Raw genomic sequence first — 25,262 nt, 5'->3', positions numbered from 1 at the left:
TCCCAGCTGATTAAGAATAGACGAAAAACCATTTACAATTCATAAAATCTAGTTTAGAACGCCACACAACCATTATAATATACTTTATATATTACTATATGATGTATACCCTTTATGACCCCAAGCACGATGAGTAGATATCAAATAATGTCAACTCGCCCCACTGGCCAATCGGCCCACACTATATCGCCACTTTATGAACAAAATCGCCCCACTCTTGTAACCGACTCGCCCAACTTTAAAAAAGTGTAAAATCAAATTGAACAATCAGTCTGACAACTCATTTATTTAACGAAAAGGGTTTAAACCCCACTGAGTAAAGGTCTGCCAACTCGCCCCAGTTATAAAAATATCTTGCTTCCTTTAAGTATGTTAAATTTCTGATAGTTCGTATCCAGTCGTCCTGGTGTAGTGGTATGTGTCGTGGCTTGATATGCTAAAGGTCTTGAGTTCGAACCCCAGCATATACACTGGATTTTTTCTACGTGAATTTTGATAGATAGTCTTCTCCGTATAATTAATTATAAGTTTTATACTGAATTTGTCATTCCCGCCAAAATGTTACAGAACAAAGGAAAGCATGCATAACAAAGAAACTTAAACTGGGGTGATCTGGTAGGGGTGATCCGGCTCAGACCACCCCAGTTAGAACAAAGGAGCTGGGATGTAAGTTCTGAGAACTTTTATTTTGAAAGGAAGGAGCTACCAATGTAGGCAAATTACCGACAATTGGCCACGGAGTAGGTCCAGGGATATTAATAGGAGTGCGGGTCACATTGTTCCACAAAATGTAAGCTACGAGAAGTGTAATCAAAAATGTTAAAATAACAAATATATCAACGGATTGTAAAATGTGACTTATCATTTCAAGAATACACAATTAAATATAGTGATACACTGTGAATTGTAAACTATGATCTACTATAAGAATTCCACTATCCTCAGCATACCGGGCTATCTATGTATAAATTATCATACAAAGCTGAGCTGATGAATTTGTTAATACTAAGTTTGAAAACCTGTGTGCAGAACACTTGAATTTATATCCACTAACCTATGATGTGTTCGTACGTATACGTGTTTTATAATCGATACTTAAATATAGGCATTAAAACGTTCTTCATTTTGAACTTGTTATGAATAAGTATTTAACATAATATCTAGCACGTTCTACAATTTTAACTCTGCCAGTGTTGTCATTCATATATGTATACCTAAGTTCCTCGGGCTATAAGAAATCGATTTCATTGTGTATTATACATACTATAGCGTCAACAGGTCAAGTATACAAATGTTGTGACGACTATTTAACCTTAGGCTAATGATATGAATCAATGTGTGATACTAAACGGTAGCATATTTTAATTGAACGGAATTAATCCTTGTCATCAGGATTTCTAGTAACTGCGATTACTATCAGATATGTACTTTAATAATGTTTATTTGTTGTTTAAGTACCATTCCATTCCTCGTCCACTCTGTGTTTTTGTAATATGTATTATATAAGTATCCATCGAATGAATTAGGCTTTTCTTATTTTGATAGATACAGTCGTTCTTACATATATAAGAGACCCAAAGGCAGAAAACACATGTTTACCCCGCCGCATTTGTGCGCCTGTTTCAATTCAGGAGTCTCTATTTGTTTGTTAGTCTTGCATGTTTTTGATTGTAAGTTCATTTTTATGTCTTGGAGTTTGAACTAGTTATAAACATTTGTTAAAGGAGCCATCTGAAGCCCGATTCCGGGTGAGAGCTTTTTTAGCTTTGTTGAAGACCCATTGGTGGCCTTCGACTGCTTTCTGCTCATTGGTCATGTGGCTGTCTCATTTACACATTCCACAATTCCATTCTCAATTTTTAAGAATGTATAAGGTTCAAATGAAAATTAAATCCTTTAATTTCTGTGAAAAAAATAAATCAGAGAGAACAACCACTGTTACAGTAGAACCATGTGCTGCCAATTGTTCACATGATAGATAATGCAAAATGTTTCAATCATTTTACCTTACATTTTATTTCATGGACATATCGCGATAATCTGTTTTAACATATTAAAAATTCACACAGAAGGTACACGCATATCAGTAAACTGAACAAGTGCAAATGATTGCCATTCATTATGAATAAATTTCTATCAAAAAAAATCTCAACGAACTTTTAATATGAACAATAAGAACGTACGCACATGTTAGTGTATAAATACATAACGTCAGAGTGGACGTGTCGCAATAAAAAATTACAACATTGAAAATAAACGTAATATCAGAAGACAGTAAATACAATAAAGTTTTATTTATAAACGTATACAAATAACAATAATTAGCAACCTTCTAAACGAATTTGAAGTGGATTTTCATCCATGATTCATCGCATATACCCATTTCATTGTAATCTACAATACCTTTCTTTATAATTTGTTTACTGTTCTTTTATATATTTTAATTGGAGAACCGGCTATTTGAATAGTGCCTTGATTATTTGTCCAGTCATTCTGCTTTGTAAAGCGCATGACACTTTATCCCTATGTGCGTACATGCGCGTAATATTAATATCTTCAATAGCACAAAGGGGTATGCGTAATCATTGTCATGGATGCTGGAATCATTTATCAATGTTCATGGACTTCATTGTGACAAATTTTCCTAAATTCGCAGTCAAATTCTATAGCTTAAATAAGAATCAAAGAAACTTTTATAAGAGGGTTTCAAGGACAAATGAAATCGCAAATCCTGACATGATGACATCTAAGTTATTTAATTAGATTTTGAAGAACCAAAAGCATTGTGTTTTTAAGCATGTATAAGTTTGGAAAAAATAAGTATTAAGCATTGTCAAATTCTTGAAAAATAGAATAAATGAAGCACCCAGTATTAGTATTAAAAACAGATCTCAGAAGGACAGATCGAAAATAAACTGACAACACCATGGTTAAAAAAAGAAGAAAAAAATAATAGTACACATGACACAACATACAAAACTAAAGCACTAAACTACTAAAGATATGAAAGAACATGATATAAGCTGGGGAGAAATAGAAAATAAAGCACAGAACAGATGTGAATGAAAAGATCTAGTTATTCTCCTATGTGCCTTCGGGCCCAATAAAGACAAGGTAGGTAGGTAGATTGTCGCGATGCGTCTGGCGTATATACAAAGTTAAATCCTGGTATCTATGATGAGTTTATTTATGTTATTGGTCTTATTTTTTTACCAACGTATGACAGACTTTTACAAAATGGGAGTAGTGTATCATATATCAAGGTGAAAGTTCCCTTACTCTATCATAGAAAAATCCATAGGGCCACCTTGTTTTCCTTCTGTAACCTTTTAATCAATACAAGAGCTGGACAAATACAAAAATGATTAAGGGATTAGAACGAAATTTGGTTACGGAATTTGATTAAAATTATAAAATGTGTAATCCCGGAAACATCAATACAGTACACATACTGTCACGTGTTTGACTAATTAAAGTCAATACAGCCACTATCCAAATTAATTGTTCCATGTTTTTCATGTCAGAGTTTAATATAGGTGACAATACGTATTGGCTGTACGGTGACCTATAATTGGTTATATATAAAATATAATTGAAAATCAGTCCATATCTCCAATTTGTATATTGACAACTTCTCCAACTATAAGAACATGACCTTTACAGATTTATATAAAATATAATTGAAAATCAGTCCATATCTCCAATTTGTATATTGACAACTTCTCCAACTATAAGAACATGACCTTTACAGATTTTGTCGCCCATTATCAAAGATTTGATTACTTTTTGTCATCAAGAGCATGTATGTTTACAATTGTAAATCTCTAATCAAATAGTGCAATACTCATTCATATAAAGTCATGCAAAGAAATCAGTGAAACATAAAACAAAAAGAAATGAAAATATTTTATTTCAAGGAATACATGACAAATACACACCAGTAGTAAAAAGGTTTCTGAATATTCATACAAAATTGAAACGAAACAATCAAAAGATTTTTTACTATAATAAGTCATGAACTGGAAACATTGACAGGTCAGGTAGGTTGTACTTGTTTAAATAGTCTTTCCATGTGGGAATCAGTAAATATCATTCTGTCGTTATCGCATTACACTGAGCATGAATTATTTCTTGTCGTCCAATGTTTGATCGTTTTCCTTTTCTAGTTCCGTTAGCGAATTTGCCAATTATATTAGGTCAATAACTACAGGGTTTTTTTTAATGAAAAATAGGTTCCAGGCATAGTAGTATTTCAAAAAAACAAGCGTGTATGAATGTGTAATTTTTTTAGTTTTATAAAAATGGATTATTACCCCGTGAATCACTGTTTACACCTTACTCGGGAGAAATTGTTCTGAGTATTCTTGGCTAATTTGTTAGCTGTATACTGGACGCTCATATATATTTCTCTGTTTCAGGAATTGCGGGACATTTGAAATTTATTGTGGAAATTATAATGACATAGTGCAGGAGTCATCAATGTAGCAAGGACTGACATTATCTTGGTATAAAGCAGATCTTGAATGGCTGTGGTTGGTTTGTAGTACCAGTTTGAATCCCAGTCATAGGTAACTGGTCGTTGTCGTCACCTTTCGTCAAATTGAATCTTTGTATAATTGAAACGAAGAACAATAGTAATTCTGATTCTGCTAGCTGTTTTCCGGGGCACAGGCGTGGACCTACAAAAGTATGATAACATTTTTGAATTTAAAATAATGAATATTTGCAGGGGGAATAACATTAACAGTTTCAACAAAACATATACGTATTTCAACAAACTGTCTCTATCATAACTTATAATTCAAACAATAATCATTTAAATTCATAACGATTCCAAAAATTGTGAATTTATAAGAGATAAGTAATTATCAACCTCTAAAATAATTTAACAATTAAACGAGTCTTGCCTTGGTAAAAGGCGAAGTTTAATTGTAATTTTATGAGTTGTGTAAACACTGAAGGGATTAAATGAGATTGTGCTGCGCATGTGTGAACTTCAGTCTTCAAAGTAAAGTTTTATCAATATGACAAACAACGAAATACATATATACATATGACCCACAATAACTACATATAGGTCTCCCTTAACTAGGGAGGGAGGGTGTGGCATTTAATCCCTTCAGTGTTTACACAACTCATAAAATTACAATTAAACTTCGCCTTTTACCAAGGCAAGACTCGTTTAATTGTTAAATTTTATTTCGTTGTAACACTTCCGGGACCAAATGAGACTTTAAAGCCATAATGATAAAACTGAATACCAAGATAAGAAATATATAATGTCTTACCTTATGATTAATTCTTCAACACATTAAAGCTGAAAGAATTTTCATCTTTTTCAATCTTTTTATTATAAAATTTTGCAAATGTTTTTGCATCTGACCATCCTGCTTTTTGAAAGATACGAGAAATAGGCACTGCATTCATCTTTGCTTTAGAAACTGATGCAGATCTAACACTGTGAGCTTTGAAAATTGTTGTGTCAATATTAGCTTTTGCCATTACTACTTTTATCCATCTAGAAATTGTATCTCTTGAAACCGGCTGATGTGGTTTCACATAACTTAAAAGTAACGGTTCATGTTTCCCTCTAAACAATTTGGTACGAAATACATATTCTTTATACACAGTATATACACAAAGTCTCCTATCTGGAGGGTAAGCCTTTATATTTACAGTTGGCTCCTTATAACCAGGTCGGCTTTGTTTAACAAGTTCATTCAAAACAAAAATAAATTCTCCCTTCACTTTATGTACATGATTAACATTCATGAAATGAATTGATTGAGCTCGAGCTGCATTTGTCAAAGCTATTAACATCGTAAGTTTTAATGTTAAATCTTTCAATTTTAAATATTTCACTGGTGATAGGCTACGCAAAAATTGTAGTACTTTACTAACGTCCCATGTAGATTCATATCTAGGTCTGGGTGGACGAAGATTAAAAATTCCTTTCATGTATCTTATCACCATTGCATGACGTCCAACTGGAATACTGTCAATAGTAAGTCCTAAAGACGAAAGAGCTCCTCGAGCTAGATTTAAACTACTATAGCCTAAATTACCTTCCTTAAATAAAGTTGTAAAAAATTCAAGCACTGTTCCTACAGAAATTTGAAAGCAATTAATTTGTTTTTTGTTACAATATTTGAACCATTTCCTGATATACACTTGGTACTGTTTCTTTGTACTTGATTTCCAAGACGACATGAGTATGTGGGTTGTTTCTTTAGAAAATCCTCGTTCTCTGAAGCTACTCCTGACACTAGACATGCAATTAGTTTCATTTTCTTGTGTAAAGGATGAACAGATTGTGGATCGTGAGGAAGATTCAAAATCTTCTTGTTCTTTGGAAGAACGATTGGATTGTCTGTTAACAACGGCATTAGTCTCGGAAACCAAGTTTGTGTCTGCCAAAATGGAGCTATTACTACTCCTCTTGCACCGTCCTCTCTGATTTTGAAAATGCACCGGCTCAATAAACTGAAAGGAGGAAACAAATAGACAAACTGAAAATATGACCAATTTATACTAAATGCATCAATAAATGCAGATAATGGATCTGGCTTCCAAGAGCAGTAATTTTCTAATTGGAAGTTTAATCTAGATTCAAACAAATCAATGTCTGGCCTTTGCCACAAAGTACATAATTGGTCAAAAACAGACCTTTTCAATTTCCATTCTAATTTGTCATCAAATTCTCTAGATTTTTTGTCTGCTAGATTTTCTTTGCCTGCTATATGAGTGCATGTCAACCAGATGTCATTATCTTTACAAAACAACCAAATCTGTCTTGAAATTGTATTGCAATCTATGGACTTTGTGCCGCCCATATTTGATATGTAGGCCACTGCCGTAGTATTGTCTGTAAGAACCTTCACATGCTTATTTATGATCAGATGCAGAAAGGATTTTAATGTATAATATATAGCTAATATTTCTAAATAATTTATGTGATTTTTTGATTCTTCATCTGTCCATCTACCTCCAATTTCATTATCACTTAATATGCCACCCCATCCTAATAATGAGGCATCTGTTTGAATCACAATTTGTGGACTACCATGGCTTATATGTCTTAATTCAGTAGACACATTAGCAACCCACCATTCTAAATCTCCTTTCATCTGATTAGAAATAAGCATGCTTTGTTCAAAATCTCCTTTTGAGTTTTTTAAAGCTATAATTTTTTCCTTTTCAAGGTTACGATAAAACAATTTACCGAATTCAACGGCAGAAAAAGAGGAGACTATAAGTCCAATGACTTTTGCTACATCTCTAATCTTAGCTAAGTTTCTCTGCAGTAACCATTTACATTCTTTTACTAGGTTTTGTTTTTTGTCTGCCGTAAGGGTTATAATCATATTTTCTGAATCAATAATATTACCCAAGAATATAATTTGTTTTGATGGTTGAAAAACAGATTTGTCTTCATGTATGACAAATCCTAATTTTGACATTAATTCAATTGTGTCATTTACATTTTTATTACATTCTTCTATAGTCTCTCCTAATAAAAGACTATCGTCTATGTAACCAACATTCACATGACCTAAAACTCTAAGACTAGAGTAAACAGGTTTTAATAATTTAGTAAATATTCTAGGTGCGGAGGAAATCCCATTAGGTAAGCATGTGTATTGAAAAAGTTTTCCGTTCCAATAAAACCGTAAAAACTTTTGATGTTCCTCTGCAATTGGAACACTATAATAAGCATGTCTCAAATCAATAGAAGCCATAAATGATTTGCTAGTTACAAGTTTAATGGCACTTTCAAAAGTGTCCATTTTAAAATGATGATACTCAATGTATTCATTCAACTTCTTAAGATTCAAAATCATTCTATATTCCCCATTCTTTTTTGGCCTTAAAAATATAGGCGATAAAAACTGGTCTTTCATTGACTGAACTTCTTTGATAACATCAATTGCCAGTAACTTTTGAATTTCATTTGAAACAATATCACTTTCTTTTGAGTTAAAGACAGATTTTACATTAAAAATGTCTTGCTTAGGTTCAACATTATCTATGAACTCTATATGACAATGGCTTACTATATCTAAAATAAATTTGTCAGAGGTAATTTTTTCCCATTCATCGGAAAACTTTTTCAATACACCAGCTTTAAAACAATGACTTACTTCATTTGATGTATCTAATACTTCTGTGGATTTCCTCCTCTCTGGGAGTTTTTTGGAAAAGGGCCGGAACCTCGACCTCTTCCTCCTCGGAAGCCACCTCTTCCTCCACGGTAGCCACCTCTGCTAAAAGTACCTCTGTGGCCTCCTCTACCACCTCTGAAGAAGCCTCCGCCTCTACCTCTGCCACTACCAAACTTCAACTTGTTTCCAACTTTGGAACAATCTTCAATGTCCTTTGCAACTTTAGAGACATCATCTCCAAAAAGGTTGTTTGTGTAAGGAACAGAGTGTGAGCAGAGAGGCACATATTCTGCCATCATTTCGGGCTTTAAAAAATCCCTTCTAGTCATATTCAATTGGCGGTTTGCATGGCCCAACAAAGCCAATACATCATTACATTTGTCAATGTATTCTCCACTACCAGAGTTACCATTGGCATTGTTGTTTTCGTCAATAGCCATTTTGTTGACAGTTTTTGTTAGAATTGTTGCTGCTTTTACAATAGTTCTTTCAAGAAATTGTAATTTTTTATCAGCAGATTGTGCTCCTGGTGAAATTACATTCCACATGAGTTGGTTTATTCTTACAATAGATAAACCTTCACAATTTTCAGGTCTTGCATTATTTTCATCTTTAGTTAACTCAGAGTATTGTTCCTCATTCATACCATTCCTGAACAACTCATTGACATTATTTGCCAAGACCTCATCAATTTTGACATCACAAAGTTCTTGAACCTTACATCTCTTAGACATAGATGAAAACCTATTATCATCTTTGTTCTGCTTCTTAGCAGGTGGTTCACTTTCATTGTCTACATTTTCCCCATCATCATGGGGGTTTTCTTCACCTTCATCATAATTATCATCATAATTATTACCCTCGTCATATTCTTCAATGTCTTGTACCCGGTCTTTTAAAGACCTTATATCGTCAGATTGTCTTTTCTGACCTTCTTGGATTGAGACTAACATTGACATGATTGCATCATGATTGTCTACTTTTGCAGAGGTAGAAGGGCCAGGGTTTTGAGTTTCATTACTATTAACCTTCGCTGGTTTCTTACCCTTTACACTTGAAGTGTTTGCTCCGCCACTCGCGGAAGCTTTCGACTTTGTCGACTCATGTTTCCTTTTACCAGCCGCGCTGGAAACGGAATTTATCTTCTCGGACAGAAGCTCATCTTCGTCCGTATTACTGATGTCTTCAAGTGAAGACTTTCTTTTTGAGGCGGACCCCTTTTCGATCATTTTCTCCGCCATGTGTTTTCTTTATAACCGGTTTACGGCAAAGTGCCGAAACCAGGTGAAAGTCGTAAATTTTTACCGAATTACATCCGGTGATTACTAACTTTTATTTATCTTATATCAAATTTTATTAATTATAAAATGAATACCAACTACGTTGGTTTAATATTTAATCTGAAGTTAGGACAATTCAAACTACGTCCGAACTGCCCAAGAGCTATCAGCACACTGAAGTTCACACATGCGCAGCACAATCTCATTTGGTCCCGGAAGTGTTACAACGAAATAAAATATAAGTATTTTATACAAGGACATACAAAGCTCGCGACATACCCATCGAAAAAGCAGAGAAGCCTTCCTTTTTAACAAAGTGTCCATCTTTATCAAGAAATCTCTCTGGTCGAAATTCTTCTGGTTTATCCCAAACAGTTGAATCAAGATGAACAGACATCAAATGAGGGATGATGATTGTATCCCTTGGAATAATCTTTCCGTCGATTTCTACGTCCTCAATAGCTACATGTGGTACAGAAAGAGGAGCTGAAATCAAAAATAAAAAAAAATATATAATAGTACACAAGGTTTGCTCTCTTATCCTATGAATAAAATGCATAAACGAGACTATTTTTGCTTGAAATGTAACGTTCGTAATGATTGAAAGTTACAAACCATGCGCAATACGTAAATATTTAAAAGATAAACTAATATAGATCAATATAGTACATTACAATGAAACAATAGTTTTTATTTTCAGTGCCCTGTGTAATTTGACATCACATTTGTATCTTTTATGTGTAACTATGGCATTGTAACTAACCAATGATATTCTCTGTTCCTCGTTTAAGGTTGCAATGCACTAAAAGAGGGGCGAAAGGTACCAGATGAACAGTCAAACTCATAGTTTGAAAATAAACTGATTACGCCATGGTTAAATGAAGACAAACAGACAAATAATAGTTAACAAGACACAACATAGAAAAACTAATGACTAAGCAACACGAACCCCTACAAAAACCGGGGTGATTTCAGGTGCTACGGAAGGGTAGGCAAATTCTACTCCACATGTAACACCCGCCGTGTTACTTATGTTTTTACAAATCTAGTAAATAGTCTAATTCGGCAGGTCACATTCGTGAAAAGGGAAGAGTAGTGTAGTTACGACATAAGGAACATATCCGATATCATCTATGAAACGGTTATTCCATGGGGGTCAACCAACTCGTGAAGGCGTCAGTAAAATTTACAAAGGGATGATTTGAATTTCATCATTTGGAACTCTTAGTTTATTAGCTTCCTGGTGAGCAGCAACCCTCTTTCAATGAAATCATGATAGGATATACCAGCCGGGAACATCGTATTAATTAGGAGATATATACTCCGTATGGAGGCACTGCTGGAATGTTGCTACACAGAAATGAAAAGTTCACAATTGATAAGCTGAAATCATCTCTTTTGTTGTAAAGTTTTGTTTTTAACCGATCCCCATTGTCAATTTCTAGATTTATGTCGAGAAATGAGGCACACTTAATTGTATCAGAAAATTTCTGTAGTATCCTTTATCTCTAGTTCGATGGGATAGATTTGTTCAACAGTCACCAAAGTTTGTATTATTTAGTGAGAGTACATCATCATATAGCGGTACGTAAAGTTAAAGAATATTGCTAACTTCTTATCTTCCTTTCTAAGAAGTTCATGTATGAAGTCTGCCTCACAATAATAAGGAAACAAGAGGAAAGAAGAGGGCATAGTTAGTTCCCATTGGAATTCCGACAGTCTGTTGAAAAAAACACGTCCTCCAAAAGTAACAAATATGTTGTCAATCAAGAAATCAAGTATCTTGATAATATAAAAAAAGAAGATGTGGTATGATTGCCAATGAGACAACTGTCCACAAGTGACCACAATGACACAGGCATTAACAACTATAGGTCACCGTACGGCCTCAGAGATGTCAGTTTCAAAGAATTTTATGTTTGAATTAGAGTGATTATTTACAAAGTAGGAATTATCCCTCCCAACACTAGAAACTTGTATCTACATTCGCCATCCTTTTTATGAAACAAATCAACTCTCTCGATTTGTCTTTTAGTTTGGAATGGGGAATACTTGTGTAACGTGCAGAAAAATCAAATGTTTTAATACTATTGCAAGATGAGAGAGTCTTAAATTGTATTTACTATAAAAGATCTTTATTTTTTTTTGTATCCACATCTGATTCACGCCACCTCTACAATAGGCAGATTCACTTTGAAGCCCTGCTTTGATATCTGATAAAACTTACCAATGGTTTATATTCTCTGTACTTCGTGTAAGGTTGTTATGGTACCACTAACTCACCAATGGTTGATATTCTCTGGACCTAGTGAAAGGTTGCCATGACATTCACTTACCAATAGTTGATATTATCTTTACTTCGTGTACAGTTGCCATGGCATTATCTAACCAAATAATGATATTCTCTGTACCTCGTGTAACTTAAGGTTTCCATGGCATTATTTTACCAATGGTTGATATGTTCTGTTCCTCTTGTTAGGTTGCCATGGTATTAACTTACCAATAATTGATACTCTCTGTACTTTGTGTTAGGTTACCATGGCATTAACATACCAATAGTTGATACTCTCTGTACGTTGTGTACGGTTACCATGGCATTAACTGACCTATGGTTGATATTCTCTGTACTTCTTGTAAAGTTGCCATGACGTATGGTATATTGTCTTTATCTTTCACGACAGGTTGTCTGTCTTCCCCGATAACCTGTCAGAAAGATGGTTTATTTTTTTTATTCTACAAATAATGAACTAAGTTATATCTAACTAAGGTTTCTAAGAACCACAGGAGAATCTAGTATAACCAAATAATTTAATTTCGGAGGTAACTCGTCTTCTGATTGGCTGACAGTGTTTTGTCTATCAGCTGATATACATAATTTAGTCATGTGACCAAGACGTCATCATTGTTTTTCATGATTTACTCCGGTTAAAAAAAGAATTTAGAATTAAATTATAAGAAATGACAGTTATTTTTTTTCTGTATATTCGAAATAACATCATAAATGTGGTGCATACTTTAAAATAACCGGCTACGCTAGACAAAGACAGAAAAAATATTTCAGTCATTCCTTAATTATTACCATGTGTACTTGAAGAGGAATTACCTCCGAAATATAAAAAAAATATGATACATAATAAACATACTATTAAATCTACAGACGTGGATGCTATACACTCCTATTCATATTTATGTTTACAACGGGTTACATGGCCGTCGGCAGTTTCGAATGTCATCCCGATGGTTAATGATACGACGGTGAACATGAATTTGACAATAATGGCCCTTTGAATATAGACCAATACAAAAATTTACCGAACGGTTGTGTTGCACAGGGTTTGTTTGCCTCACAACTGTGGGAGATTACACTTAACTGGTACAGAACATCTGTTGTAAATTTTGCTGAAAAATCGCACATTTCAAAGTGTTAAAAGTACGTATAATATAACTAAGGATTTTCTTACCCCAGGCATAGATTACCTTAGCCGTATTTGACACAACTTTTTGAAATTTTGGATCCTCATTGCTCTTCAACTTTGTAGTTTGGCATTATAACTATTTTGATATGAGCGTCACTAATGAGTCTTATGTAGACTAAACACGCGTTTGGCGTACTTAATTATAATCCTGGTACCTTTGATAACTATAACAACCACTATATGACTTTATTACATTGGTTGTAATGAATTATATTATTTTCCCAGTCAATTAAAAAAAGAACGATAATTTCACATGTGAAATAAATGTGGTTATTTCACTCTCTGACGTCAATAGGCGTTGTCAAGACCTCGATAACGGCGGATCAAAACAAATTGTGAATGCGCAGAAAAAAGATATAGTTCTTTACATGTTTTACGTTAATTTCTTTTAAAAAAAAAAGTCATTTGCCAATGTAATAAAAAGAATAACTAATTAAAGAATTCAAATATCGAAAAATATTCAACTCATGACCGAACAACACTGACTCATGCTCTTTACGCATTCGTGAAATAATGTGTTATTCGGTCACTCGTTGAATATTTTTCTCTATTTGAATTCTTGGATTAGTTATTCTATAATTAGTTTCTCAAACCATTCAATAAAAGCTATTGCAATTGTACATTTTACTGAAAAAATGACTAAAAGGTTCCAAAAAGTTCATTCTATAATTTTGCGAAACTCACTAAACAATTCCATAATAGCAGCACCAAAACTTCAACATTTGTTCAATTTCTATTAAGATTGTGGGTTTTGATAACTGGTACCATCTGTTGGACTTTTACCTCTAATATTTGATTTCGGCATTTCTTCTGAACGTCCGGGTATTTTATCATATACAACATACTCCACTGTAGTGTGACGGAGGTAGTGTCCGTACCAGCAATATACAGATCAGCTATAGTAATGAATAAAGTCTCATCTAAAAAAACAGATACATTTTTTATGGAAAGATTCCATCATTACTATGAAACAGAACTAAATCTGATATATTGGTAGCTTCATTATACAATGTAATAGTTAAGTATAATTATAATTATTCTGTAAAATCAATGCTTTTTTTACATTCGTGACATTTGTAATTAGAAAAAATAATAAGTATGCCCTGTACCCCGAACACATTGGTACCATCTCTATTAATGTCTTCGCGAAAGCATGCTTGTCTGCAGTGCAGGTGGTCGCGAGTGCTTATCCCAACTAGACAAAACTAAAAACTTGGAAGGTATTGCTGCTTCTCCACTAATCACGCGGTCGGCTCTGCGTCGAAACAAAGTGCCTAATTAGGTTCACTAATGTGACTACAGATGCTACCTTGTGTACTATCTATCATGTTAAAAAGCTCGACGTGACTATGCAGAACATTTCACGGTCAATGTTCATATTATATCAAAAAGAACCGTTAAGAATTTTAATACAAAGATAAATCAAATGAAATAATATCAGATTATTACATGGTATTTTTCATATCGCATGTATTATCTCAGCCCTAGGTTCAATGTCAGCCCAAGAGCCGTATGGCTCGAGGGCTGATATTGACCGAGGGCTGATAATACATGCGATATGAACAATGACAAGTTATGATCTTTTTAAAAAATGCTTCAACAATGGAGAAAAATAACAGATTCATATATTAATCCTTTTACGTTGTTCTCAAATAGAGGTTAAAGAGTGAAAAGTTCACGGACGTCGGACCCCAAATTTAGTACATTTGATATGAAATCTTTCTATCATATTCCTCAACAAAAAAGAAAAGCATTTTTAATATGGACAAGTCGAGAAAAAAAATAATTCAACAATATACTTACTGAATACTGTTTGGAAAAGTCAACTTTTTCAAAGTAACTTTCTAAATTATGTTTGAAACTTTTAAAAATGCAATTATTTAATATTTTGTTGTTTTTTTTTTTATTTTTGATTTCTTTTTATTATTTTACACAATATACTTTTCAGTATCCAAATAATTGTTTTGTACACTACTTTGTAATGTTTTTCACTGAAAACGTATCATTGAGGTGTATTTTCCGGAATATGCCGAGTATCACCGGAATGCCATGCGATAACGTTACGGAAAGGCATGCGATAACAATCGAAGCATGTGATAAACTTTTCATAGCCCGCTAAGTACCAATTAGAAAATAAATTTAATGATATTAGCATACAGTAAAAATTATATGTTATTTAGTCTAAGTGTATGTTAAGCACTGCTATACAATTACAATAGGTTATTTTAAAAGATTTGAGAATTTTGTTTTCATATAATTATAATGGTTATTATACGTATTTTCAACACTTGGAATATGTGTCATTTTTCAGTAAATTTACAACAGATATTCGGTACCAGTTTAGTCTAATCTACAATATTTGTATTCTTCTTTTAATCCTTTTCACCTTTCATTCTTGTCCAGAAAAACGTACGTACCATTTCTCCAAAATAAAATCATTGGAAATTAACAACAGCAGAGCAGTACCTTTTAAACGTATGTGTAGTTGTTCGGATGACAAAATATACACATCTAGTGTATAGTAATGGTGTCGAATATTCTTATGTAAGATATTGTTATTTAAACAAAGTTAAAATTATATTTACCTGAAATTTTGCTGTCAGGTTTTTCTTCCTGTTCAAGGTAAACGTCCAAGAAATGCCGAATGTTATTAGCATCAAACGAACATCTCACACTCTCTATCCGTGTAGCTATATACTTTTGAATCTCCCTTCTACCCTCCACAGCTAATTTTGTCTGAAATAACAAAGTATAAAAATAAAATACACAATCAAGGGGAAGAAACCGGATGAATTGTATAGTCTGGAATTGACGGACATTATACAACCATTTTACTATCAGGTCTCATTGATTAAATTAGTTCAGATCGATCACTTCTGTAACTTTATTCTTGAAGCCTACGCAATCTCATTTTCTTGTATAACAAACTCAGATTGAGTCAAAAAACTAAATTTTACTTGTATTCAATCAAACGAGGTACACTTAAAAAACAATTTTAAAAGAATATAAAAAGGTTTATTCGCTATCCAGAATTCTGCATACGAAAATGCATGTACCAAGTCAGGAATATGACGGTTGTATTTCATTCGTGATGTTTTTTACCTTTTTATTTTGTCATTTGATTATTAAAGGGACTGTCCAATATGAATGTTCCTTGGTGCATGATCGGTATTTTTTGTTATTTCATCTTTTACCAATATCACTTACCAACAGTTCATAGTTATATTGATTAATTGAAAAAAGCATATTTTAATTGTATGTTAATATCAATATAATGTTGCCTAACATGGAATCTTAATTGGAGCAATGTATACTCCTCATTCATAAACATGTGTATACTTTTTTTCAAGATTTAAAATACATGATAGGGGTTGGGCATCTTATGAGCGTATATCTTCCATGAAAACTTTGAAAAATGTCTAACAATTTGATCAAGTTGACCGTCATAAAAAAGATTTTAAAAGCTGTTTTTTTTTTTGATTTTTGGATAAAAATTGTGGCAGTGTCAAAATAATCTTCCAATTCTGTTATTAAAGAAATTGTCTTTTTATCTTATCATTGGATTTCCTAGCATTTTTTGTAACGTTATATATTAGAACTTATTTTAAATATAAAAGTAAAATGTATCATTGAAGTAATGCTGCTACCCACCAAATCTGAAATCAGCCAATAAATTAACACCAGTATAAGGGAAATGAATTATTTGACTATGCTAATGATAAGTTTTACATTTTATCGTAGAGATTAAAGTTGGTCATAAGTCCTGATCAATTCTGAATAATAACAATCAACTTTAGTCGTAAACATAAAAGCAGATGTGGTAGGATTGCCAATAAGACTACTCTTCACAAGAGACCAAATGATACAGAAATTATAGCTATAGGTCACCTTACGGCCTTAAACAATGTACAAATCACTTACAGCATAGTCAGCTATGAAAGGGCAAAAATCACGAAGTCAAACGATAAAATTAACGGCATAATGAATGTAAAAACAAATGTGTAACACAGCAACACACAACAACCACTATATTGCAGGCTCGTGACTTGGGACAGGCACATACATATAAAAAGTTGCGGCGTTGAACATAATAGCAGGATCCAAACCATCTTGTTGATATACGTCAAAGTTATAATTACACCAGTATATGCTAAAAGTAATAGTTACACCAGTATACGCCCGAAGAATTATTACACCTGAATATGCTCGAGTAATAATTACATCAGTATACGCCAGAGTAATAACTACACCAGTATGCGCCCGAGTAATAATTACACAAGTATACGCCAGAGTAATAATTACACCAGTATGCGCCCGAGTAATAATTACACAAGTATACGCCAGAGTAATAATTGCACCAGTATACGCCAGAGTAATAATTACATCAGTATACGTCCGAATAACAGTTACACCAGTATACGTCTCAGTAATAATTACACCAGTATACGCACGAGTAATAGTTACACCAGAATACGTCAGAGTAATAATTACACCAGTATACGCCACATAATTGTTTTCAATGAACGCTAGAAAATACTACACTAGTATACAGTCGTTCGAAAAAGTGAGTAAATCTATGAGCGATTTTCATAAAATTAATACCATAAAATGCAGAAATGTCTGAAGGTTTTTTTTTTGTTAACTTGACCATAATTTTGGTGAGGTTCGTTTTCATTATGTAATGGGTTAAACACAAATGCAAATATTTACGTTAGGTATCACTTAAATAATAGAGCATTTGGCTGTCTAAGTGTCGTAACTTTGATACCACAAAATAAATATAAAATAACTAGATTAGTCCATCAAGTTTCATTAGTAAATACCAGGATTCAATTGATGTCCCGATAATATTTATGGTACACCACTAGTTTGTAGACCTACCTTGTTGAAAGGATTTACTTTGTCTAGAATTGGAAAACAATTTTCTAGTCTAAAGGCAGCTGTATATTTAAATACAGTTGCAATATTCCCTAAGAGGTTGTTGAATTCTGGATCATCGAAGTCAAACCTAAACAATACAAATTAAATAAATTATCTATAGAATATGACTGTGTACATAAAACAAAAGTAATCTGGGCAAGCAGATGACAAAAAAAAATATTCTAAATCCATATTATCTCCAGTGTTGAATTAAAAAAAATAATTATTGATAGCGTCGAAAATCAAAAGAAGCTCTTTGCAGAAATAACTTTTGTGACTAAGAACATTAACCATTAACCCCTCTCCCAGGAAGCTGGTTGCTCCCTAATATGCTTTATTGAAGTACAAAGGAAATATATATATATATAAGCAGGCCAATCATAATTAAGTATTTGCAGATTATGCGCTTATCAGATTGAACGAATGCAGAACTGAACATCCTGATTTATATAGCAAATGTTTATTGAAAATTATTATAATAGTTTAATAGATAGATATGCAACATTACCGTGAACCGAATATAATGCTTGAAATGATATTGGAGGTTGCTTTCGGGAACATTTTACTACAATCTGTTGGTTTCTTTCCTTGTTTTGAGAAGAGTTCCATCAGTAAGCCGACCTCGTCTTGTATTTTTTCTTCAATGGATTGTTTCCCAACACCGAAGTCTTTTAATGCCACCATAGTAAATCGCCGAATGTCAACCCATTCTTGGCCATTGCTATGGACTAGACCTGTATACAAGACAAAAATGATAAAAAACATGACTGTGTAGTTAAATTGAGAATGGAAATGTGTCAAAGAGACAACAACCCGACTATAGTACAGACAACAGTAGAAGGTCGCCAATAGGTAATCAATGCATCGAGATATTCCGGCACCCGGAGGCGTTCTTCGGCTGACCCCTAAACACACATATATATATATATACTACATGTAGTTCAGTGATAATGAACGCCATACTGTATTGTGTTTAAGAATACACTTTATTCAACTTTCTCGATATGCCTTCATAATTACTATGATTTACTGATTATATAAAATTTTGGTCTATTATAGCTCATGGGCGTAATTTTTTCATGACTTATTCTGTAATAAAAAAATTTTTACGTATTTGTGAAGAAGAGATAAACACTTTCCTTGGCTTCTTTTTTGCGGACGCTGAACTATATATCATATATAAGTTTTGAAGATGTTTTACTTTATCGTTTGAAGTGAAAAATGTTTGAATCTACATTTTAAATTGATACAAAAAAAATAATAATCAAATTTCTGCTCTATAGATTTCCTTTCATAAATGAAATCTTAAATATATCCCTAACAAATGCACCGTATAAAATGCATATAAGAGAACACCTACTTATAAACTGTTACGCGTCGCATACTAAGTATAGAGACATGCATACAATGTAATAAATCTAAATCAAAAAAAGGAATTCTTAAAGCTTACTTTGACAATTTTAAACTAACTTCATTCCAACAAGTTTAAATTACATGTTCTAAAATAGAGCTACAAAAAAGAATTGCTCTGCTTTAAAAAAAACAAAAATTCATAAATGGGGTGTTAAGTATATTCATAATAAATGCAACGTATCAAATGCATATATGAGAACACCTACTTATAAACTGTTACGCGTCGCATACTATGTTTAGAGACATGCATGATAAATCTAAATTATAAGACGAATTTAAAAAAAAACGGAATTCTTAAAGCTTACTTTGACAAATTTTAAACTAACTTCATTTCAACAAGTTTAAATTACATGTTCTAAAATGGTTCTAAAATTGAGCTAAGAATTGTTTGTATTGTAGTAAATTTAAGTCTTTGAAGTTTTATTCAAATACGCTATTAAACATTACTAAGAGCCAATAACTACAATAATTTTGTATTTTATAAATTAGTGTCTTCAATAAATAAAAGTCGTCATAGAACAGGCTCATTTTCATACCGGTATCCCAAATGACTCGTTTCATTGCTATTACAACAAATATGTCATAAAACATGACAGAGAGTTTTGTTTCTGAATATTCTAGATAAATATACAAAAAGTAAATTTTAGACAATGTACCCTCCTAAGCCTGGAAGTGGCTAGTCACACATAGTTAACGGCGTTTTTCTCACAATGACGTTCTACCTCCATAAACCTGGATATGTCGTGGCTGGTCACAAATGTGTTCTATATATATGTCGTGTACATGTTATGATTTTGTACAGGTTATAACATGTACAAAAATATTGTACATATTATAACTTGTATAATGCAAAAATACAAGTTATAACATGTACAAAAGTACCTCGTACATGTTATAACCTGTACAAAATATTGCTTAAAAATGATTTTAACTTGACGTACAAAATAGAAAAATAAGGATATGTTTCTATTATTGCAACAGATGTTATTGACCTCAATAATATTTTCATAACGTTTTTATTATTCCTTCATGATAGTGTGTTTTGTCCTTTTACAGTTAATGTCAAGGGTCGGTATTACGAAGCATTCCTAGGACTTGTCATAAGATATATCTTAGGACATGTCTTATGATCCTCTTATGACTATCTATGGACATATCTTTATTTGATGAATTATAATTGTGAGTGTCCACTTTGAGGGCAATAGTAAAATACTTTCAATCTAGTTTACACTAAAAGACACAAGAGGATAGCCAGGACAGATGTGTCTACAAATAAAATTGGGAATGGAAATGGGGTATGTGTCTAAAAGAAAACAACCAGACCATGGAGCAGACGACATCCAAAGGACACAAATACATGCTTTCAAAGTAGAGGATATATATTTAAAACATCAAATGACATCCGCCTCATGCAATGATCTTATAGTTTATATAAAAAAAAATAATTATGAATTTACATAACTCATGCTGAAGGCCAAAAATATTGAAGAGTAGATCCAAAGATATTGATAATGAAGCGTTGTCCAATGAAAACTATTTCAGCTCTCTCTTGCTTTTACAGAATAAGCATATAAGACATTATCTGTGCATGCAATAAAACGATAGGGAGGAGTATTACCCAAAATTTTAAGGCATCGTTCTTAAAAATTTTGGAAGAATTAAATTACTAGTATCTAATGTAATTGTCATTGAGGAAATGCAAGCTTTTAGTAAATAGTGTCACACTTATTTAAACCATGATGGACTACATAAAACATACAATTACATGAAAACATATTTTGCCAACATAAGTCATAAAACATATATTTTTGAAACTTTTTGATCATTGTCCTCTACAGAAAAAGACACGTTCTGGCCTATTTATTGTTGTTCTTTATGCATTGGTGAATTGAGATGTATATTTTACTTCATTAAGATTTATCTCAAATTTTGTACAAGTTAAAACCATTTTTAAGCAATATTTTGTACAAGTTATAACATGTATGAGGTACTTTTGTACATGTTATAACCTGTGTCACAGTGGAAAAATGGGCTAAAATTAATTTGAGACTTTTCGGTCATTTGGTAAAAGATTTTGTAAAATCACTGTTTTGTTATAATTGCAATATTTCGCTAAGGGATTTTGTTATTTTTATTGTGCAAGATTTAAGTCAAGTTTAGAAGATTAAGCTAATCTAATTTCATGTTTTAATTTGTTTTTCAATTAGCGACATTTTACTTCAAATGATCTATTATTCGTATATGACAGGCCAAGACTTTAATTCCATAAATAAGTCTGTTTGTTCTATTGTTTATCATTATCTATGTGCTAATTTTTCTGTAATCCCTTAATTGACTTTTCTCACTCATTTAGAGAAATATTTGTCAAGTCTATTCAAGTAGTTTTTGGTTTGTTATATAAACTATGTTATTATTTTGATGGTGCAGATTGGATTTAGTATTACACTGAGCAGTTCCAACTCTGTACAATTGTATTCCATGCTGGACTTATTAAATTATACATCGCTAACCAGAGTCGTCTTTTGTTACAAGAGCTAGTCCCAGAGTTAGAGTCCGTGCAGACTTGTCATACTGTTTATTCTGTGTGTGTGGTTCCAGGCCAACACATTTCCCAGTCACAGATACACCCAGTTTCTGTTTGTGACACCTGTACAAAATCGCAACTTGTACACGACATATATATGTATATATGTACATATATATGTCGGCTAATTTCTATGCGAAAGATACATGTTTTTTTTCTGTATTCATATGTAGTGAAAATGCCATAGATACACGAGACATGTTACCTTAAAATAACTAAGTTATACATTCAATTCATCCTGATCATTGTGCAAGGTCCGATAATGGACGACATCAAAAGTTCAATGAAGGATAAAAAAAAACTTAATTCACAAAGATGTGTCACTGACCCTACCACCCCTCTTAACTTAATTTGGGAGAAATTGATTGACCAATAAGGAAATATGTAAAAATCAATGTCGGATAAACAAAACATGCAGCAGTCAGCCCCCCCCCCCCCCCCCAAAAAAAAAAAACAAAAACAAAAACAAATAAAAACAACTATTTGATTTAAGTTTGTTATCCTACATTGATCTGTTGATGTCGTCACTAATTCATAAATTAAAGAGGCTTATTTAATTCAGTAAACATGGTAAATATATAAATAGATATAACATGTATAAGAAGTAAAAGGTGGAACGGTGACATCATAATAAAGTACTTTAAAGGTTTAAACTTTGACCGTGAATAAAAATAATTATTTCTTATGCAGCAAAAATACTGCAATCTGATTGGTTAATTACCCCGGTGTAAATAACACCCCACCCTGGTTCACCCTGGGATAAATAAAATTTTGCCAAAAGTTTCAGAATTTTTTATTTTTTTTTTGCCAAGAAAAAAAAAAATAATCAAAATAAAATGTTTAAAATTTAAAAAAAAAAAAAAAAGTCAAAAAATTTTAACAAATATTTTAAAAAAAAATTTTTCCGGAAAACTCAAAAGAACACAAAATTTTTCTGATTTTTTCGAAAAATTAAGTAAAAAGTATTTTACAATGCGCAGCAACATGGACATTGAAAAAACATTACACTGTAAATTTTTCATTATCATTTTTTCAATTTTACATCCTGGTTTCAAAATGAGTAAAGGAAATGTTCATCAGAAATAAATTCGTTATCTTGGTGTAATCAGGGGTGTACGGAATTTTACACCGTTGTTGAAAATTCATACACCCATTCGGCTGCGCCTCAGGGTGTATGAATTTTCAACAACGGTGTAAAATTCTGTACACCCCTGATTACACCAAGATAACTACATGTATCTCTTACCTGTTTTGTCGGGGAAGAGTATTTTAAGGGAGTGAAGTATGTGTCTGGGTCTGAATTTTGTCTTGTTGCCATTGTCAACCAACACTTGATGCACATTTTTGTATCCATAAACGAGAACAATAGGTAATATACCGAGCTTGAGATAAACTAAATCTCCATACTTCTTTTGCATCTGCAGAAATGTTTCACTTGCGTTCTTAGTCCCTATTATTGACGGCATATTTCCTATTATCGGCCATGGTGTTGGGCCAGGAATGTTCGTTCGCACTCGGACCACATTGTCCCAAATAATGTAAGCTAATAAAAGTGTTATAAAAAATGTCAAGATTGTGAATACATCTACTGAGTGAAGAATAGTTCCGATCATACTAGACACTGAATTATCTTTCTATTTTCCTATGTTGTTGTTTAACTCCTTACGTTTTAAAGCTCCGTGTATTACCTGGATATGTTTGATATGTATTCTATCTTACTTTTGTTATCGTGATTGTGCAACCATGTAGGGCTGACCTTCAAATTTGATACAACGTTATTCAAATTTACATATACATGTAGTTGTCATCGATGGTGTTCATTTACTGACCATGACCTCAGAGCTGTATAAGATATATGTTCTACAGTGGCGTGAGCGTGGGTAGAAAAGTTTCAAATTGGGTCGGGCATGCAAACTTTTGAAAGCAACAATAAAAAACGTTTTTCAAAAGTCGTATTATAAGTATTGTAATCCTTTTTTTCATTTTTTATTACCAATATCCATTTTTGTCCAAAAAATAAAGCAGTAAACTGTTGAGATTTCATGGGGAAAAGTTAACCAATGATTCCTTCTCTTCCACATTAAAAATAAAACTAAACAAAATATCCTTTAATGGACAAAAACTTGACATAAGGTATATTTTTTATAAAAAAAGGAAGAAACATTTCTACAAACAAAAGACTATACGTATGCACAAAACAAAGAAGATTATGCAAATACTTGGACAATTACGGCGTGTTTGCTGCAAATACGCTGCAGGTCTGCTGCAAACAATTTACCATGCAAATGAGTGTTTGCCGCAGATCGACCTGCTGCAAACATATTTATGCAAATTAATCTTTCTCCTGCGTATTTGCTGCAGACCTGCGGCAAACATTTTGCGTATTTGCTGCAGACCTGTGGCAAACATTTTTATCCAAATCAATCTTTCTCCTGCGTGTTTTGTTGCAAACTTGCAGGAACTACATACGTTGTACAATTAACGAATGTCCTGTTGTGTACACATCATATTATCTGTATTACACAGCAAATTCTAAAAAAGTTATGTTACATCCTTCAATTACTTTATCATTTGAAAAGTTATCATAGCATAAGTTTATACCTTTTAATAAGTTAAATTAATTCCAAGTACGTTCTCAAATCAATTACAAATGTACATGCATGAATCTTAAGATTAAAGAAAAAGATTTATTTGAAATCTTGTTTGTGCATATATTAGTATGCCAAAAAAAAGCTTGACCTATAAATTAGTTATACAATTTAGCATTTCGAGTATTAAGAAAACTTCGAACATATTCGAAAGATAACAAATAAAAGCATTTATCATTCTATAGTTCACAGATCTTTATATTCCTCATACAGAAGAACGCTAGAAGTTTAATAGCTTTATTTCTTTTATATATCTTTATTCTCATAAACCAAAGTACAATGGTACAGAGACATATACAAATAAATTAACATAGTATAAATTTTAAATACAAATGTAAAATAGAGACATAAAGTGATTACCCAGGAGATTCTAGGCATTTAACATGTTTAATAATAATTCTTATAAACTTGCACAGATTGTTTAGCTCAGACGGGTTGCTACTATTCATTAGATCTTGAAATTTTAAAATACTTTAAAAGTTTATTTTTTTCATATCAATTATATTCAATATAATGAAACTTTCCGAATATTTTCATTTTATACCTCCAAGTTCATTTAATCTCTCCAAGGTCATATACTTGACCTATCAGTACATACATGTACGTTGAAACCTCTTCATCACATTACACATACATTTTTCTTGTCTATATATCTTTATTCTGTCAAACCTTTGCAATTACACAACGTCACAAGCACACACATCTTTACGTATACCATGTATACACTGAGCGTTTACGATTTGTTTATATAGTGGAAAAGGTGTAATGTTGACATTAAA

At 32.5% G+C, this 25,262-nt stretch overlaps 2 protein-coding genes across 2 annotated transcripts; both read right to left on the bottom strand.

Moving 5' to 3' along the window:
• Positions 1–3,892: 3,892 nt before the first annotated feature.
• LOC143054114 (cytochrome P450 2H1-like) lies at positions 3,893–23,621 on the bottom strand. Its single transcript, XM_076227018.1, has 8 exons — positions 23,082–23,621; positions 18,347–18,572; positions 17,800–17,926; positions 15,504–15,654; positions 13,702–13,838; positions 12,049–12,145; positions 9,722–9,928; positions 3,893–4,679 (listed from the first exon to the last, which is right to left on the bottom strand). Exons 1-8 carry the CDS (start codon positions 23,446–23,448, stop codon positions 4,498–4,500), a joined length of 1,494 nt encoding a protein of 497 aa, XP_076083133.1. The 5' UTR covers positions 23,449–23,621; the 3' UTR covers positions 3,893–4,497.
• On the bottom strand, positions 6,390–9,688 carry LOC143054115 (uncharacterized). Its single transcript, XM_076227019.1, has 2 exons — positions 8,142–9,688; positions 6,390–6,483 (listed from the first exon to the last, which is right to left on the bottom strand). The coding sequence occupies exon 1, from the start codon at positions 9,401–9,403 to the stop codon at positions 8,156–8,158; it is 1,248 nt and encodes a 415-aa protein (XP_076083134.1). The 5' UTR covers positions 9,404–9,688; the 3' UTR covers positions 6,390–6,483; positions 8,142–8,155.
• Positions 23,622–25,262: the final 1,641 nt, after the last annotated feature.

This window comes from Mytilus galloprovincialis, chromosome 12 (genome assembly GCF_965363235.1).
Source record: "Mytilus galloprovincialis chromosome 12, xbMytGall1.hap1.1, whole genome shotgun sequence".
NCBI lineage: Eukaryota > Metazoa > Mollusca > Bivalvia > Mytilida > Mytilidae > Mytilus > Mytilus galloprovincialis.
This window is presented reverse-complemented; position numbering and strand designations above follow the sequence as displayed.

Excerpts from the sequence above, each read along its gene's own strand:
- LOC143054114 (XM_076227018.1), bottom strand. The coding sequence starts at position 23,448 with ATGATCGGAACTATTCTTCACTCAGTAGATGTATTCACAATCTTGACA. Across the intron at positions 15,655-17,799 it reads AAGTAAATCCTTTCAACAAG|ACAAAATTAGCTGTGGAGGG; the intron begins GTAGGTCTACAA and ends TTGTTATTTCAG. Across the intron at positions 13,839-15,503 it reads ACCTGACAGCAAAATTTCAG|ATGAGACTTTATTCATTACT; the intron begins GTAAATATAATT and ends CTGTTTTTTTAG.
- LOC143054115 (XM_076227019.1), bottom strand. The coding sequence starts at position 9,403 with ATGGCGGAGAAAATGATCGAAAAGGGGTCCGCCTCAAAAAGAAAGTCT.